The 17736-nt window shown below is 53.8% G+C and overlaps 1 protein-coding gene across 8 annotated transcripts in view; it reads left to right on the top strand.

The window, feature by feature from the left end:
- The window catches only part of Sulf2 (sulfatase 2), an 81785-nt gene that overhangs the window by 5409 nt on the left and 58640 nt on the right, over positions 1–17736 (top strand). For 6 of the 8 annotated variants that reach the window (NM_028072.5, NM_001252579.1, NM_001252578.1 and 3 more), the window contains exon 2: positions 17421–17687. In NM_028072.5, the coding sequence (NP_082348.2) occupies positions 17513–17687 (175 nt within the window). In that variant the 5' untranslated portion in view covers positions 17421–17512. Of the gene's footprint in view, positions 1–7715; positions 7856–8508; positions 8562–17420; positions 17688–17736 lie in introns of those variants that run through there. The other 2 variants (XM_030252101.1, NM_001355619.1) reach the window with 2 other exon arrangements.

The following is a 17736-nucleotide window of genomic DNA, read 5'->3' as shown; positions in this document are numbered from 1 at the left end:
AGGCTGTCAGACAGGAAGGAGCGAGCCCATCTGTTTCAGAAAACCTCGGCTCACACGATCAATAGGCTCAATGCTAAGTGGGGAGACAATGCCCGGGGCCATCGGGACCATGGGAGTCAGAACAGTCAGGGGACAAAATCATAATGATGGTTTGGGTTGGATAGAAATTTGGGGTGTGGAGCCAACAGGACTTGAGCGGGTCCAGGGTTCAGAATAGGAAAAAGCCATTGATTCTCAAACAAGGGTGCTCTTGCTGGCTAGGGGACATGCAGTGTTGGTGAAGACAATTTTGAGTGTCACAAACATGGCACCCATGGGTGGAGACTGTCTGTGCCTCTCACCATCTTTCCCTTCGAGGGAGGGCCCCACCCAAAGAGGGAACAGAGTGCTGAATGCACTGGCCGGTGGCCTGGGATAGGGTGGTTCCTAAGCACTGTGAGGAGGGAGCAGGGGGGAAGGCTAAGGGAGGACTGAGTCTGGTGGTTCTCGAGGCCCCCGGATGCCTCGTGTGTCCTGGATGTGCGAGTCTGTAGCCTGCTGAGGCTGAAGGCCTGAACTTGGGAGCTGTTGTGCTTCCCAGTTATTTTAAGCCATGTGGCTAGACACGCTTACAAGAGAGAGCTCATATTGTGTTGGCTGGTGTGGTCCCCTGTCCCCAGGGCCTGTTACATACCTATTCGGTGAATATTTTTGGACACCCCACTCACTCTCCTCTCTGTTCCTGGGAGCACTAGAATGCGCTGGCTGAGCTTTCCATGACTGACTCCTCAACTCCTGGGTGATTGGCAGACAGAAATCCCCACTGTGGCAGAGGAAACAGGGTGGGGGTTGCGGGGGGGGGGGGGGCATCTCCACCCTGACAGGTGGCACAATGCCTCCTGAGTAGAGCAGCCTTCTAAGCCTCCTCTGCAGCTGAGTCTAGCACTTTGCTAGATTCTCACAGACCAGTGTTTTACATCTCCAGTCTCAATAGGATTGCAAAACACACATAGACCCCGTGGCAGGGGCACCAGACTCATAGCTAGCTGTCTGTTGTGAAAGACATGGCCCCCTGCTTTACACACTGGGCCCCACTGGAGACAGCCCTCCATTCCAGCCCAGACTCGAATCCTTAAGCTAAGCACGCCTGTGGGGCCTCGGGGTAGGGGAAGCTGAGGCCATAAGCTGGGGGACCTCAAGCAGGGACATAAGATGTGTTTGGCCAGGTGGGCGCCAGATGTGTCTAAGAAGTACGTTGCTGACAGCTCTTCTTGTGGGCCCATGGCTGGAACTCTAGCAGGAGTCTGACCCACCTCGGTAGCCAGAGAGGTGGGGATCTGTGCAAATAGCCCAGGGAGGGAATCTGTGCTTGGTGAGCCCTGCCTAACTGCCGGCTCTAGAGACTCGGCATGCTGTCTGGAGACTTCTAAGGCCAGCTGCTAAGTTGGATGTCTCAGAGAACAGGGAAGCCGACCAAGGTCGTTACGATAGCTCAGAGTCTAATCACCATGCTTTCTTTACTTATAGTAAAATGGAATTCTTGGCTTAGCGATCTGGGCAATTGAAGTTTCTATTTCCCAACACAACAAAACATTCCAAGTACTGGAGAGCCCAAGTCTTGTCTTTTGAAAACATCTTAGAATGATGTTTTCAGTTTTCTGCTATCCACTGTCCCTCTGTCCTTCTTACTGTGTCTTTGACCTTCTTGTTGTCTCTTGTTGTAGCTGCCACAGAGCCAATCATCAACCCCCCGCCCCTTCAAAGTAGGATATAGGTCAGAACTTTTTTTCTCGCTCTTATTTTCCAAAGAACAAAATCCTTCTGAAGCTCGCCCTGCCGCAGGCTTTGCTCTGTGCCTCCTTGGCCCCTGGCTGGGTGTTGTACTGGATTCTAAACCAAATGCCAGGAAGGAGGGAAGGATAAGCGGGTTTTGCTGATAGTCTTAGCGCAATGCTTTCCAAACCAACAGATCAAACACCTTCGGGTTTTAGCAAGTGCTTTGAGGGGAGGTTTACCTGGAAGGGACTCACAGATAACTTATCTGCACCGTCATCAGTGAAATACCCCGATTAGGAATGAAAGGGAAAACTAAGGCAGAGTGGCTTATAATTAAACACAGTAAGCACACTGCAGCCCAGCACCTGGGTGGGGCACCTGGGCGGGGCACCTGGGAGGGACTGGCAAAGGTGCCCTCATTGTGCCAAGGGGCACAACTCTGCAGGCAGTGCAGGTGGATATTTGGCCAACATGACCATAAACATTTTCTAGCAGCTGAGGAGACTATACTGGGTGGATAAGCCACATGCCAAGAAGCCACCAGGACCTTAACTGGAATTCCCCAACACCTATGTAAAGAAAGACCCAAAGTGTGGCTGTGGCACCCACAATCCCAGCACAATGGAGGCAGAATCAGGAGGACCCCGAAAGCTTGCTGGCCAGATAGTCTAGCTGAATTGTTGAGCTCAAAACAAAACAAAACCAAGGTCGAAGACAACAGCTGCTGTCAGCCTCTGGTCTCTGAGCTCACAAACATGCACACATATGCCGTGTACCCATAAGACAATGGCAATTTTATAAAATACTGAACAAATGGCCAAATTTCCCAAGTGAAATGACTCTTGCTCTTCCCTTAGTTTGTCTGGGTGTAGGGTAAAAACAATTCCACGGTGATCTTCTTCATGGGTAGCAGTCCTTTTCTTGGCTCTTGAAGCTGTCAGCAGCTTTCTCCTCTGCAGCAAGGTCTGGCAGAAGTTAGTTAGGAAATCATCCTGGAACTCTGGTCTCCTGGTGCACACTTGTGATCCGGAGGCTAAGGCAGGAAATCATACAGAGGGAGTTTGAAGCTAGTCTGGGCTACATGAGATTCTGACCCCCAAAATCAAAATGGGCCTCCCCTCAGCACTGCAGTGAGTCATATGGTGCCTCGGATGTCCTCACACAGTCCCAGGGTGGCCCCTCGGGCAAGGAGAGACTCCCTGTGAGTAACAGTTTACAGCAGTGCGGATTTGGAGAACTGGAGGCATCTGCCCTAAAGATGCTGTGACACTGAGTGCGGCCAGCCTTTGCCACAGTCGGGGCCAAGTGTCTCTGGTTGATCTTGGGATCATTGTCATCTCACCAGGCTTAGATGGAGCAGGGGTAAAAGAGACATCCTGGAGGTCACGGTGTCACAAAGGCAACAGCTCTAATCTGAACGCCTTGCTCTGCTCTGCCTCTCAAGAGCTGTGTGCAGGTGGGCGAGCCACTCTGCACCTCTGAGTCACTTTTGCCTCCAGTGGAAACCTGGACAGCCATTGCAGCCTGTTCCCTAAGTAGCTGTGGGGACCCAGGTAATGCCTGGGCACGAGGTCCCGGCTACAGAAAAGCTGGCTTCCTATGGTCACTGTTGTAGCTGTTTCTGCTCGTATCTGAGAATCCTTTCTTAGCTTTTGGGGCAGGGTTGACTGTGTCTTTGGGGCACTGGCTCTAGGGAAGGGCACTGAGGCAGTTGAACACGGACCAGTGGGCCAGAAAGGAAGGTATCATTGGGGTTTACTGCTCGGCCATACCGTGTCGGCTCCCCACCCATCCTACCTTCTCTTCCAGGCCCCATCCACACTAGCCCAGGAAGGAAGCCAAGCTCGGGGCCTAGAACCTGTCCTGACAACCCAGGGTGGCACCTGTCACTGTGAGGATAGGCAGATGGTTGGAAAAAGGAAGTCTTAGAATCTCCCAGTGCCCTGGCCACAGCCTGATGGTAAATCGAGCGCCTCTGGAGTCACAGTCCAAGCCTTGAGGTGCTTCACAGCTGCCTAGAGAATGCCAGTGTTCTGCACTCTTGGGAACCATAAAAGCAGGAGAGAAGGCTCAGGTATACTGCCTCTGCCAAGTCCCAAAGGGGCTCCTTGAGGTGGCACACAGCCTGAAATAGCTTATGTCAGGGCCTGTTCCTGTAATAAAATGCAGGCTCACTGCAATATCCTGCCCTGTCTGTACCCCCACCCCACCCCATTTACCTCTCAGACTCTTGAGGCTGGTTGCCTGCCCTCCCCCACTCCCCATACACTGGACACTTCGCTCTTCTTGGATGCCGTAAAGTGATCTCCAACACTAAGTCTAGATACTTGCTCTTTGAACTGTCTAATGTCACCTCTGGCTCCCTCAGTCTCCGCTCTAATGTCACTCTAGGATGACAATGTTTCCTTTGGAATTCTCTTGTTTGTTATTGGAATTCTCTTATTTCCTCTCTCCTCATTAAAATGTCAGCCTAGTGTGGTGGGGCCTTGGTCTTCTCAGAGCTTGGCCCAGCCCTGCAGGTACCCCGGAAAGAGGCCTGCAGATTGGCTGCTGAAAGGAACGGAGTCTGTCCTTGCTGGAAGGTGACTGACTGCTCAGACCCTGGAAGTCCAAACCTGTTTGTCGCTGGCAGAGAACAAGCTTAAAGTGGAACTGGTTAGATTCACACATTCCCACAGTAGCTGGCAGAGGAGGGGTCATCACCCTGATGTCCCGGCAGGGACAGCAGGCCTCAGGAACACGGGGCGCTTGGGCCATGTGGGAAGTGAAAAGTTCACCTTTGAGACAGGTGATGTGCCTCATCTCCTCCCTGGCCTCCCAACATCTAAGCGCATCACAGGATGGGCTCTGAGCACTGCCTGGGTTCCGGGGGACCCAGGATGATTTAGGGCTGGAGTAGAATCCTGCTCCGTGTATTAGGGGCTCATGTCTGCAGACCTGGGAGTACAGAGCCCTGTCTAGAAAACAAAAGAAATTGTAAGGCCTCCAAATTGACTACCCAGGGCCTGTGTTTGGCTTTTATGTTCTTCACCCATGTGTTATTTTGAACCTTTTGGGGGGAAAATCAATTAATAGAATGTTGGGGTGGGGTGTCCCCCCCAACAGGGTCTTGCTATGTAGCGCAGGCTGACCTGGAACTCTCAATCCTCCTGCCTTTCCGTCAGCCTCCCAAGTGCTAGAATTACATGCATATTTCAAAAGTTAGAGTTTCAGTTAGAGACAGTGTGTGCCCTGACAGGCCACCTGAGTGCCTCTTGACTTAGCCAAGGGCTGCGCCTGAGTCCGGCCACCTCTGTTCTTGCCCTGCCTGGTTAGTTTTCCCACGGTAGAGGCGGCCTCTGCAGAAAACAAAGCCAGAGTGGGGGTGGGGAGCAGTGGCCCTGTATCAGGCCCAGGGGGAGCAGTGGCCTTGTATCAGGCCCATTTCTCCAATCACAAGGCCCACACAGATGTCAGCACCCTGCGATGACACGCTTTCAGGGACAACACACTACACACATGCCTGTAGTGATACTGAAATCTTACACCTGTCAGGTAGCACACACCTGTAATCCCAGCACTCTGGGTGTGGGGGCAGTGGGGTCATGGGTTCAAGGCCATCCTTGGCTACATAGCAAGCTTGAGACTTAGCCTGAGCTACATAAGACCCTATTTCAATACTAGTGCTGCTGCTGCTGCTACTACTACTACTACTAATACTAATAATAAAATCTGCCCTGTATTTGTTGCTTGGCATTTAGTCATCCCCAAAATCTTTAAAAACAGGAAGTTGGTCGTGTCTGTCTAGTAAGGGGTAAACTGAGGCACGATGTGGAAAGCTTCAGTGGGGTCATTCATTAAGATCCGTCATCTTCCCACGTCCATTGCTAGGCTCTGAGGTGTGTGGTGGAGGTGGCAGTAGCTCTCTTGTGTTCTGACAATGCGTGGGCTGCCAGTGGGTTGCTTTGAGTGACCCCAGTGCTGGTCACAGGCATTGTTTCCTCAGCCGGGCTGACTCCCACATTTCTGTGTGGCCTGAGCAGCCACATGGCAGCCGGAGTGTAGCTTCAGGAGGGGCAGAAATGAGAAATGCCGAGTCTAAGCCTTACACAGGTCCTGCGTCACACTGGCCGTTTTCTCTAGGATAGGAGAGGTTGAAGAACTGCACCGTTTCCTGGGGTGGAGGCTGCACACAGGTGGGGCTGCCCAGCAGAGTCTGAGGAAGTAACAAGTCACCCACCCGTCCCAATGCTTGCCCCAGGAACTGGATTCGTCTGGGGGCACTGAAAGGCTCAGGGATCTGTAGGAGAGCTGGGCTTGGGAGAGCACAGGACACAGTCTGGAAGTCTGGGGGGTCTCTGAGCAGGAGTTGCTAGCGGCCTTTTGGAGTGTGGCATGAGGGCCACTGAGAGACCATTCACCCCTGCTGGGGCCCTTGCTCTGAGCACTATCTGGGAGGCCTGAGCTCAGGAAGAGTCTCATTGGCTAGCTCTGGTCACATGGTCACCCTTGGTAGGAGAGAATATCCTCTATGAAGTAAATTGAGTTACTGTTTTCCAAAGAAGGAAGGGGAGGCGGGTGCTTCTCAGGCAGGAGAAATGAAAAGTCTGCATGCGTCACCCTTCTTACCAAGATGGAGCGGCTATCATCTCAAAGGATGGAGTTTTTTTGGTTTGGTTTGTTTGTTTGTTTGTTTGTTGTTTTTCAAGACCGGGTTTCTTTGTGTAGCCCTGGCTGTCCAGGAACTCACTTTGTAGACCAGGCTGGCCTGGAACTCAGAAATCCGCCTGCCTCTGCCTCCCAAGTGCTGGGACTAAAGGCTTGCGCCACCACCGCCCGGCCAGGATAGTTTTTTTAAAGGCCGGCAGCGACAGACCCTGTAGTGAGGTACTGGGCAGAGTCAACTCCCCTCATCCAGCTGTTCCTCAGTGTTCTTGTCTGGAAAATGAAGATGACCTGTGTAGGTCCTCCCGGCACCCCAGGTCCCGGACACACCCCCACCCCAGCCTTGTCTGGACCTGGGTTTCTCGGTTTCCTTTCTTGCAGCCCCAGGATGTGCCTACTTAAGGACGCTCAGGCTGATGCCTGGCGCCCTGCAGTAGCACTGCCCTGGCTCGTAGGATCCGCGGCCTCCCTTCAGATATTTACTAACCCATGAGGCACACAGGGCAGGAGGTGGGGCCCACATGTTCTCTATCCAGCCCATATATAGCTGGGTAATTGGTCAAAGGGACATCAGGCATCGGTCCCACCTGTGTGTCCCAGTCTCTGGGACCAGAGCACTGGGTTGTTAATATCGTCTCGGGATGGAGGGATGGCGCACTCAGCCAGTCATCAGGCAGAAGAAGAAATGACTGGGCTATTAATCCCAGCAGTCAAAACGCCCTAGTGTTCCTGGATGGTCTTCCTGAAGAACAACAACATCCACAGCCAGAAACACCCCCCCCCCAGTGCTGTGTGTAGGGCACCCATGGGCACGGGAAGTGTGGGGCTGAGTGATAGGGCGAGAGAGGCTGGGACGGTCAGTCCCCACTGCACACCAGCCCGCAATTAGGCGTGAATAACGACTCTGTTCAAGTTGGGCTTTATTGCTTTTGGCTCCAGGCCTTTTACAGAAATAACTGTAACTCCTGCCAAGGAAGCCTCTGTCCTCAGCTGAGAGGAAAGAACAAAGAACAGAGGTGGGAATGTCTGCATCTGATTCTAGTTCCCCGAAACACCCAGGAAGGGCAGCAGGCGTGGCTGCCCACAGGCATGGGCTACGGTACAGCTGTGTCCACTCTCGGCCGTGCCAGCCAAGCAGCTCCCGCGTGCTTCCGCCATCCAGGCTCTGTGGGCTTACTCCGATTACGGGGCCTTTGCCTTTATTAACATTCCCATGTGGTGTGGGGTGGGGGAACTTGGGTGCCACGGCGTGCATGCAGAAGTCAGGTGACAACTTTGTGGAGTTGGTTCCCCTACCTTCGTGTGTGTTCCAGTGTCAGAGTCCAGGTTGACTGCCTTCTGTAGTGAGTGCCTTTGCCACTGAGACATCCCGCCGGCCCTTTCATGCGCCTTTCCTTTCCTCTGCTTAGAAGGCGTTTCACGAGCATTGCCTGCCTAGGATACCCAAGGCCTGAGGGTTAGTCCCCAGCAACGGGAAAGAAGGAGGGAGGGAGGGAGGGAGGGAGGGAGGGAGGGAGGGAGGGAGGGAGGGAGGGAGGGAGGGAGTTTCAGTTCTAACCAGCTTCTCACTGACCTTTTGAGTCTCAGCTCAATGTCACTTCCTCCCAGAGGCCTCCTCTGATTGACTCTCTGGCATTGCCCCCCTGACAGATTCCTTCAGAGCTCTCAGAAGAGTCTGAAACTCTTCAGTAGCTCATTCTCTGTTGTTCTCGCCAGAGCACCAGTGTCTGGAGCCAGCCCTTCCTCATAGTCCCTGAAGCACCCACACACAGTGGCTAGCACACACACAGTAGGTGCTCAGGAAAGACCTGGTGGCCTGGAAGATTTCCTCACAGCCCTCCAGCCAAGCTGCAGAGGGGCTTCACTGTCTGTGGGCTTAGAATGGACTGGATTCCCTGTGGCCTGTCTCCCAGATCTAGTTCTTTGTCCTTTTTAACATTTGATTTTTAATTACTTGTGTGGATATGGGGGTTGTATATGTGAAGGCAGCGCCTGCAGAGGCATTGGGTCCCTCATGAGCTGCCCAATACAGGTGCTGGGAACTGAACTCAAGGCTTCTGGGAGAGTAGTGTGTGCTCTAAACCACTGAGCCATCTTTCCATCCCCTAGGTCCTTCGTCTGTGCCCATGTCCCGGACTATAGACAAAGGCTGCTGCAAACAGGTATCTTTTTCCAAAAATGACCAGACAGTCCTGAAAGTTCTTGCATGGCAAGCCTTCCTCCCCAGGTCACATCCCACCCTGTGTGAGATTTTCTGAGCATCTAGACTCTTACAAACGAGGAGGGGAGCTGGCAACAAAAACCATGGAAAGAAATTAATGTTTTCTCGAACTTCAGATATGAAAGCTATTTCTGTCTTTCCCAGACCTGACTAGGAAGGTTTGTTGTCAGGAAAGGCTGGCAAGACAGCCTGGCATCCTACCATACCTATGGCAGAGGCAGGCAGGTCACCGCTGAGTGTACAGAGGAAATTCCAGACCAGACAGGACCAGACAGTGAGACCCTTCCTCCTCTAAAAAACAGAAACAAGCTCTAGGGGTGCAGCCTATTGGCCGAGCCCTGCCCAGCATGCACAGAGCCCTGGGGTCCATCCCCAGCACTGCATAAGCACAATGTGGTGGGGTGTGGCTATAATTCTATCACTCAGGAGGTGGGAAAGGGATGGTCGGAAGTTCAAGGTCACCTTTGGTGAGTTCAAGGCGAGCCTGGGATATGCGAGACTTTACCCTTAACTCACACCTGATCCCAACCCTTCTTGCCCTCCGGATCCTGTTTATCATGGCTTTCACTCTACTGAGTCATACAAGAAATTAGAGATAGGTTACCAGGTCTAGAGATAGGTTACCCAGACTTCCTTGGGCTCTGAGGAAGCTCTGGAATGGGCATGGGGTCAGCTTATATCCCAATAGACAGGTGGCTCTCACTGCCCAGCAGGACAGGGACACTGAGGTGACGGCCTATGAGCCATCACACTGTGTGTGTTTGAGAAGTGCCGCGGAGCCTGGTGTGTTCATCTATACTGTGTCCTCTAGACTCTCCATGGAGAGGTGAGGCTCATGTCCTCTGCCCTCAGACTAACTCGGCTACATCACACATATCCAGAGAATGAAGGGTAAGAGTGTAAAGCCATTGAAGGGAACCGGCAGCTCCCTTGTTGCTGGGCACCCAGCTTTGGAACCCTCTCTTGGCCCCACCCCGAGTCCACCAGAAACAGGCCGCACGCAAGCTTGCTCAGCAGTCAGCAGATAACCCAAGTCACAGCTCTGGAGCCTTGCCAGCCATGGCTACAAACAGCAGAGAGCAACCGTTCTTCCTGAGTCTGACGAAAATAAGTGAGCTTGACTCACGGCCCAGAAGGCTCGGTGGAGAAACTGACCTTAAAAAAGAGAGAACAAGGGGTGAGGTGGGGTGGGCTGGGCTGGAGAGATGGCTCAGTGGTGAAGAGCAATGACTGCTTTTCCAGAGGTCCCGAGTTCAATTCCCAGCAATCACACGGTGGCTCACAACCATCTGTAATGGGATCTGAAGCCCTCTTCTGGTGTGTCTGAAGACAGCTCCAGTGTACTCATAGAAATAAAGAGAGCGAGAGAGCAAGAGAACAAGGTAGGCAACAGTGATGGACACCTCTGCAGGCAGAGGCAAGCAGATCTCTGTGAGTTTGAGACCATCCTGGTCTACAGAGGAAGTTCCAGGACAGCCAGGGCTGTTACATAGAGAAACCCTGTCTCGAAAAAACAAAAGAGAGGAGGACGGGGGAGGGAGAGAGGAGGAGGAGGAGGAGAGAGAGAGGGAGAGAGGGAGAGAGAGAGAGAGAGAGAGAGAGGGAGAGGGAGAGGGAGAGGGAGAGGGAGAGAGAGAGAGAGAGAGAGAGAGAGAGAGAGAGAGAGAGAGAACAACTCAAAGCTGAAGGAGACAGAATCTATTGAGCCTGAAAAAATGGAACCGAAAAGCCAGCCTTCTTTTTTCAGGCTTAACTGGAACAAGGCTCCTAATGTCATTGGCTCACCCACTTCCCAGAACTGGCCTCTTCCAGTGTTTGCTTCCTTTTCCACTCTGCAGGTGGCAAGATAGTGACAAGACCCTTTGTTTTCGTAGAATGGGCTCCTCTTCCTGACCAGTCAGGCCGGTGTACCTACGTCCTGATTAGTGAGTCACTGATGCACGGGGATTGAAGGACTGCTTGGCTCAGGTCTTGGTCTCATGGTCTAACTTTAGACCTCTGCAGCTACACCTAAACATTCTGGACCAAAGGCAGGGAGACAGGGATGCTCAAATGGAAGCAAGGTGCTGATGCCGAGTAGCCCAGAGCCAGCAGATGGGACTTGACAACATTGCCGGGCCTTGGCTGTACTTGCGGAGGTTGTTAGCCATCCCACCCTCTCAGCTCTATGCAGTGGATGTAGCTACTTCTCCCACTTTACAGATGGGGATATCGAAGCCCTAAGAAATGATACACCATCATATCCAGTGGGCAGCAGAGCTGGTTCCAGATCACAGTGCACCCCACTCTACTCCATGTTCCCTGCTGCCTCGCCCCACACACCCACCACTGTGGACTGCCTGGCTCACCAACACCCCGCCTCTGCCTGCTCCATGGGAGCAGGGATTTGGGTGTAGTTTTCACTGGGCACAGCAGATGTACAGGTGTGTGACTGCTGGGGTCCCACAGCCCATCAGCCATCTGCTTCTTTGGCACATTGACGGTCTGGACACTCGGCTTCCCAAGATTCTACATGTGTTGTTTCTAGCCTCTCTCTGAGCTCCAGCCGGGAGCCCGGGTCTTGACGCCACCTCCCATCCTGTCTGTTGTCCCCTCCTGGTGATGCCACTGGCTTCTGGTGTGTTGACTCATTAGAGAGTCAGTACCACAAGGGCAGGTACTTGGCCTCCCTCTGTTTGGTCACGGTACTGAGAACTGCGCCTGGCTCACAGGCCTTCCAGAACGTTCTAGAGTCTCCATGGTTTTGCAGCTGGCTACCATCTTGCTGGAGCTCTGGGACCACTGTTCACTGTTTTCTTCATGCCTGAGTTACCTACCCAGAGGCTGAGCCCTGTGTTGATATCGAGCCTCTACCCCTCCACCCCCAAGCCCCTCAGACGGGTCCTCTCGTCCCTGTCCTGTTTCAGGGCTAGCTTGGTTCTCTTGTTTCTAGCTGGAATCACAGAAAAAGGCACCAGAGTGCCCAGGTCCTGGACCTTAGAAGGGGACATGGGGACATGGGGAACTGTCCCATAGACCCCAGAAGCTCCCTGTCAAGCCAAAGAGCCCTCAAGGGAGCCTGCACCTAGGAGGCAGGAGATGTCAGGGCTAGCCGTCTGCCTGGCCACATGTTCCCCTCCCATTCTGCATTCTTTCCCTCAGCCTAAGGCCACACCCTCTACCATTTCTTCAAGCTCTCCCTGAGCTCCAGGGCTTCTCTGGCCTTTGTATCTATCTGTTGAGCACCTCAAACTTGATACTTCCCACCCTCCTCCAGGCAGTCTTCCCTGACTGTCCCTGCCAGCAGTTTCTCTGTATTGTTCCTACTCACTAAACCTCAGTCCTGGCTATTGTTCTGGGCTTCTGAATGGGGGTTGCAAGAAAAGGGCCTGGGGTCAGGACATCTGGGTGCACCCTTGCTTACCTCTCATGAGCAGAAGGCACCTACGGACAGAGCTGTGGCTCTCTGTCAAACTGTAGAGCCGTGAGCTGTGAGCTTACTTCCCAGAGACCCGCCTCCAGGGGCCTCCAGAGCACCCCTCCCTTCTCTCCCTACCAGTCCCTCCTGTGTCCCCTTGACAAGCTCACCCAGAGGCAGATAGCACTGACGCTCTGATGTGACCTTTCCTGAGGAACCTCTCGGGGGACAGGGAGTGGATGTGGTTGCAAGCCTCATTATTCATGGCAGATTTTGAACCCGTCCTGCCTCAGCTTCCTCACCTGTGCCTCTCAGTGCTGCTGTATGTGTGGCTACACAGGTAACACAGGATGGACGTTGAGGAATGCGTTGGGGGTTATGCTCCCTCCTGAAGGACAGTCCCGACTAGTCTTTGATTGACTACGGGATAAACCTTAGTCCCACCCATTATTACCCAAATCCTCTCTGGGCTCCATTCAATCCATGAGTAACAACACTCGCACATACATACATGCACACACAGGGGGGCACAGCACCCAGGACAGGGCTTCTGAAGTCTCCCAGGCTCCTAGTCTCTCATTGGTCAGACCTGGGTCACATGCCCACCTCTGGGCCAGTCACTGGAGCCAAAGATGAGAGATGTTCATTGGCTCTAACTGTGTCCGTGGACCTTGCTGCTGCAGCCACACTGAGCCACAAGTGGCCTCTGGGCACAGTGGAGGGCTGTTACTAGGAGACAGATGGGAGAATATTCTATGCTACATCAGGAACAAACCTGAGCACCCACTGGTGTTGGGGACACAGGAAGGGAGAAAACTCACTGACAGAGATCTGTGCCTTCCGGGAGGTGACATTCTGGCAGGGAGATTGGCAGGTAGACTAACAAGTGGCTGAGGTGGCCAGTGCTTCAATCTCATTGTGCAAAGCTGAGATGTGAGCAAAGTCTGGGTGGAAGGGGCTGGGAAGATATCCCAATGAGTGGCCAGTGCAAAGGTCCTGGGGTGGAGACATTCCAGGCATATACAGAGAGAGAATGCAAAGAAGGGTTGAGTCTAGGGTGAGATTGTGAAGGGTCTTGTCTTTGTGCCCTTTGGGGACTCTGTGGTTTTACCCTGGGTGGGGTAGACCCTTGGAGGCTTTTCAGTAAGAACAGGCCTTGGTTTTTCTTTAGTGGAATTCTGGCTGCTTGGTGAGAGAAGTGGAACCCACTAGGGGTTGTGTCACCCATCCTGGGGGGGTGGGGGGGACACTCCTGCCACCAAATACCTTACTTCATATCCAGGTGGTCCCAGTCTGTGGCAGGACTCTGCTCGCAGCTCATGGTATCTCTGTGTACCCCAGACTAGTCCTTCCTCGGCTCCGACCCCGTCAGCTGCATGGTCCTTCCTGTACTCTCTACCCTTCTTGTGGGACTTGGAGACCCCCAGAGGAAAACAGCCATTCCAGGTATCCTGAATGAGACCCTGAGGATTCCCCATAGCTAACTCCGTGGGCCAGGAATCTCCAGCCACACCAAGACCTGCCCCCACGTAGAGTGGCACATAGATGCAGAAGTGTAGCGGTGTCTTCACACTCTTGGGACTTTAGGTGTCTCCAGAGATACTTTGCAAGGCTGTGGGGAGCCTTTGCCAAGTCCAGTGAGAAGAGAAAGGGCTAGACAGGCTTTGAAATGAGCTGATGAGGGAGGCGGTGTGCACAGTGGTGGATAGGATGCTCTGAGACAGACAGCACCCGGTCCAGAGGCATTCTGTGCAACGATTTTGAATCTTCTTACCAAGAAGGAGAAAGCAGAATGTCTCCTGTCGTTGTTAATTGATTTCTTCTGTGTCCAGAGAGAAGCTGGCACAGAGCCAGAAGTCATCAGGGTGGGGCTTGGGGGGGACTCATCAAAAATCGACCCACGGATAGCTCGGGCTGACAGATAATTAGCCCCTCTCATGCCACAGCTCTGCGTTGCGGAACTCAGCCTCTATCCGGGGCAGGAAGGGCTCCTTGAGACCAGCATGCAGAGCCAGGGCTGGGATTGGAGCCCAGCAGATGACATCTGCCTCTGCCCCACCCCCATCCCTATCACTGTGATAGCTAAAGAGGTTCCGGGAGGGTACCTGCCCACCTGCTGCCTTTTGGGGCAGGAAAGACTGCGGCTAGAATGGAAGCCTCTTAAGAACCAGCTTATAGACCTGCTTATGGGCTTCCATCGTGCCAGCCAAATCCAGTCTGGGTCTGAACCTTGCCTGCCCAGAACCTACAGTCCTGGGAAAGTGATTTTAGCGATCCGAGTGGGCATGACGTCATCACTAGGCAGTTCTGCGCTTTAGATGGGCTGATAGCTGTGAAGTGCTCAGAGGGAGAGTCACCCAGGGCCTTACAAGCTGGGATCGCAGGAGTGTTTGCTTACATGAGTCCTGGCTGCAAAGCTGCCACTGGAGGCCCTGAGGAGCAGCCTGTGGGAATTCCCTCGGGACTGTCTTACTTCTACTTCTGGGACATTCAGTGTATCTACATTGGTGCTTCTGGAGGGGCCCTTGGCCTCTTGATAAGTGTACTTTTGGGGGGATGACCCTAATTTGGAGTAGTTCAGGGGCCAGCACCATGGTGAGGGAATCTCTCTGTTCATGCGAGCCTCCTGTTCCCTCCAGACTGGGTGGCAGTGTGCATTGGTTTCTGGCATCGGCTGGTATCCTCACTCAGGAGAACAGTGTTTGAAAGGGCCCTCCTGCAGTGCACAGGGAGGCCGCCAGCTTTCTTTAGCTCCATGGGAGCCACTCTACACCCTCACACTGGGGAAAAGAGGTTCCCAATTCAGAGTGTGTATTTGTTTGTTTATTTATCGTGGTGGTAGATGCTGTGACTCCGACAGGCTTCAAGCTTGTAAGTCTCCTGTCTCAGCTTCCGGAGCGCTGTGATGGCATTGTTACCTCACCTGCCATTTAAAATGTGTCTGAAGATGTCGTGGATTAAGGTGACGCCCAGTTGTGGGCTTGCCTAGCTTGTGCCTACCCTGAGTTTGATCCCTGGCATAGCATAAGCCATGGTGGTGCACCCCTGTAATCTCAGTACCCAATAGTGGAGGTGAGGTCATTCCCGGCTACATGGCAAGTTCAAGGCCACACTGAGAGCTTGTCCCCAAAACAACAGAAAAGAGTGGGTTAAGCAAGGAAAGGGATAGGAAGGTGACAGGAATGGGGACTGTGGCGTTGGATTGAAGAAGTTGGGGGACAGAGTTGGGGCCAGGAGAGACACCAGGCAGTCAGGAGGGCAAGGTTCAGGTGCTCCCTGTAGTCCTCTCTGGGTGCCTATGGGGACGGTGAGTCTGTCTTCTTGGCTGTCTTGGGTAGATGAGGAGAGCCCATAGGGGGTGGGAGGGTCATGGAAGGGGCTGTGGAAACCCCTGCAGGAGGGTGATCACTGCCTCCAGAGAGCATTCACACTGCAGTGGGAAAGCTCTGCTCCCACCTCTGGGCGACGTGTTTGATCTCTCATGCCCAGCTGTCTGCAGGGGAAACTGAGGCACGGTGGTTTTAAATGACCAGACCAGGAACTCAAAAGTCTGTGCTTTTAGCTGTCATGCAGGGTGGATCAGGGGAGGCCACCACATTGGCTCTCTGTGGTGGTAGATGAGGGTTTTAACATGGCAGGAGGCCAAGGCGGCCAGTGTCGACCCTCAAGGACGCCACCCTCAGTGAGCAGGCCAGGTTTCCCTTCTTAGTGTGTCCTCAGTGGCCTGGTGCCATGACTCCCTTCCCAGATCTCTGTGGAGACACTGAGGCAGGCACTGGGAATCACTCACAGTCTTTGCCCCACAAAACAACCCCTCTCGGGGTGGGGTGGGGGGGGGAGAGGCAAATGTTCAAGGACACTCTGTCAACCTGTCACAGCGCCTGGTTTGGAACTGGGTACTCACCGTGCAGTGGGAGAGGTGACCACAGACATAGAGGACAGAAAGGCTCCACCAGCAACAAAGAGGGATGCAGACTCTGGGGCCCTCAGAGGGCAGGGCCCATTGCTACCCTGGAGCAAGGGACAAGAGGAGGAAGCAATCCACGTGGCCCCAGCAGACCTGTGGCTACAGATGGGGAGCTACTGGGGGGAGGGCAGGGCGAAGGAGGAAAAATAGCCGAGCTCTCAGATGGCTTCCAGAGGTGGATGCAGGCTCTGCTCCCTGTGGAGAGATCAAGAGAGTGAACAGCACCCACCCAGACCGTCCCTGGTGCCTCTCTAATGATGCCACCATGATGGCTGACTCCTCCTTGGGGGCCCCTCTGGAGAAGCATGTGGGTGCCCTAGGTCTCTGAGTTGTGTAGACTTTAGGTACGGCATGGCCCTCTAGAACCTAGCCTCCCTCCCTCTGCAGAATTCAGAGTTTCTTCCAATCTCCACCCCTCTAGTTACCTAGTCATTTGCATCAGGCACTGCCCAAGGAGCAGGGGACCTAGCTGTGACCAACACAGGCCTCATCTCTGCCCCTCATGGGACATCCTCCATCTGCCCTGAGGAAAAGAACACCCCTGGGCATTTTACAGCCCTGGGGCGAGTGACATGGTGACAACAGCAGGCCACACAACCCCATGGGGGCCCTGGGTAGGGCTCTGAGGTGGTGGCTAGCATCCCCTTCCCATACCTCCATAGTCAACAGGGCAGACAGACACCTTCAAGGTCATAGTTATGGTGATGTGTCCTGACTCAATGGCACATAGTCCTCCCTTCTCCGCCCCCCCCACCCCCCAGCGAGAGGTGGCTGAGCCGCTGCTCGGGGACCATATCCCACCTCCCTTACCCACCTTTGCTGGAGATACAGTCTGCCTGCGGTCAAGGATGACAGAGAGAGGCTAGCGTGGAATGCTCTCTCTGTAGTCATCTTGTTTACTCCGCAAGGTCAATCTGATGGGAACCCTTGTGCCCAACTGTGGTATCAGGGGATGAGGGCCATCCATCCACGGCCTTGTTAAAAGTAATTAGCTTGGCCATGGGGAAACTGGGGTTCTCCTGATGTTTGTGAGGACAACAACCCCCAAGGGGTGGGTCTGAGCCAAGAACCTGTGAACATACAGCCCAAAGCACCCAGGAACCCAAGCCTTCTGCTGCTGGAGCTGGAAGGGAAGGGGCAAGCAGGGGTGCTGGTGGCTTGTCCTTTGCTGTGTCTGGGTAGGTGGGTACACAGAGCTCTTGTCTGTTAAGGGTTTCTTTACTATGCTTCAGGGCAGTTCCTGTGAACAGTTCTGCTGCCAATCTGCCCCTGAGACAATTTCTCTAGCTTAGCCGGCCCTGTGTTCATGCCATCTTAGACAGCGGGGAAGGCTCTTCTTGCCCACACTGAGCCTTCCTTGTGTGAGGCAGCATGCAAGCCCAGCGGGGCAACTGTGGTGTCAGTACTAACTCTCACCTACCCCTCTCATCCTTCAGATCCTGAGGGAAGAGGGGAAGGAATCCCATCCTCACGACACCACCTCGGCCTCTGCATCCAGGAAGAAGCAAAGGACCAGCAAGCCACGCCAATGGCACCCCCTGGCCTGCCACTATGGCTGCTGTCCACCGCTCTCCTCTCCCTGCTGGCTGGCAGCTCGGCCTTCCTCTCCCATCCCCGCCTGAAGGGACGCTTCCAGAGGGACCGCAGGAACATCCGGCCCAACATCATCTTGGTGCTTACGGATGACCAGGATGTGGAGCTGGGTAAGTGGCTGAGCTAGCCGGGGACACCTGGGGCTCTAGAAGAACCATG

The sequence above is a fragment of the Mus musculus genome, chromosome 2, assembly GCF_000001635.26.
Source record: "Mus musculus strain C57BL/6J chromosome 2, GRCm38.p6 C57BL/6J".
Lineage (NCBI taxonomy): Eukaryota > Metazoa > Chordata > Mammalia > Rodentia > Muridae > Mus > Mus musculus.
This window is presented reverse-complemented; position numbering and strand designations above follow the sequence as displayed.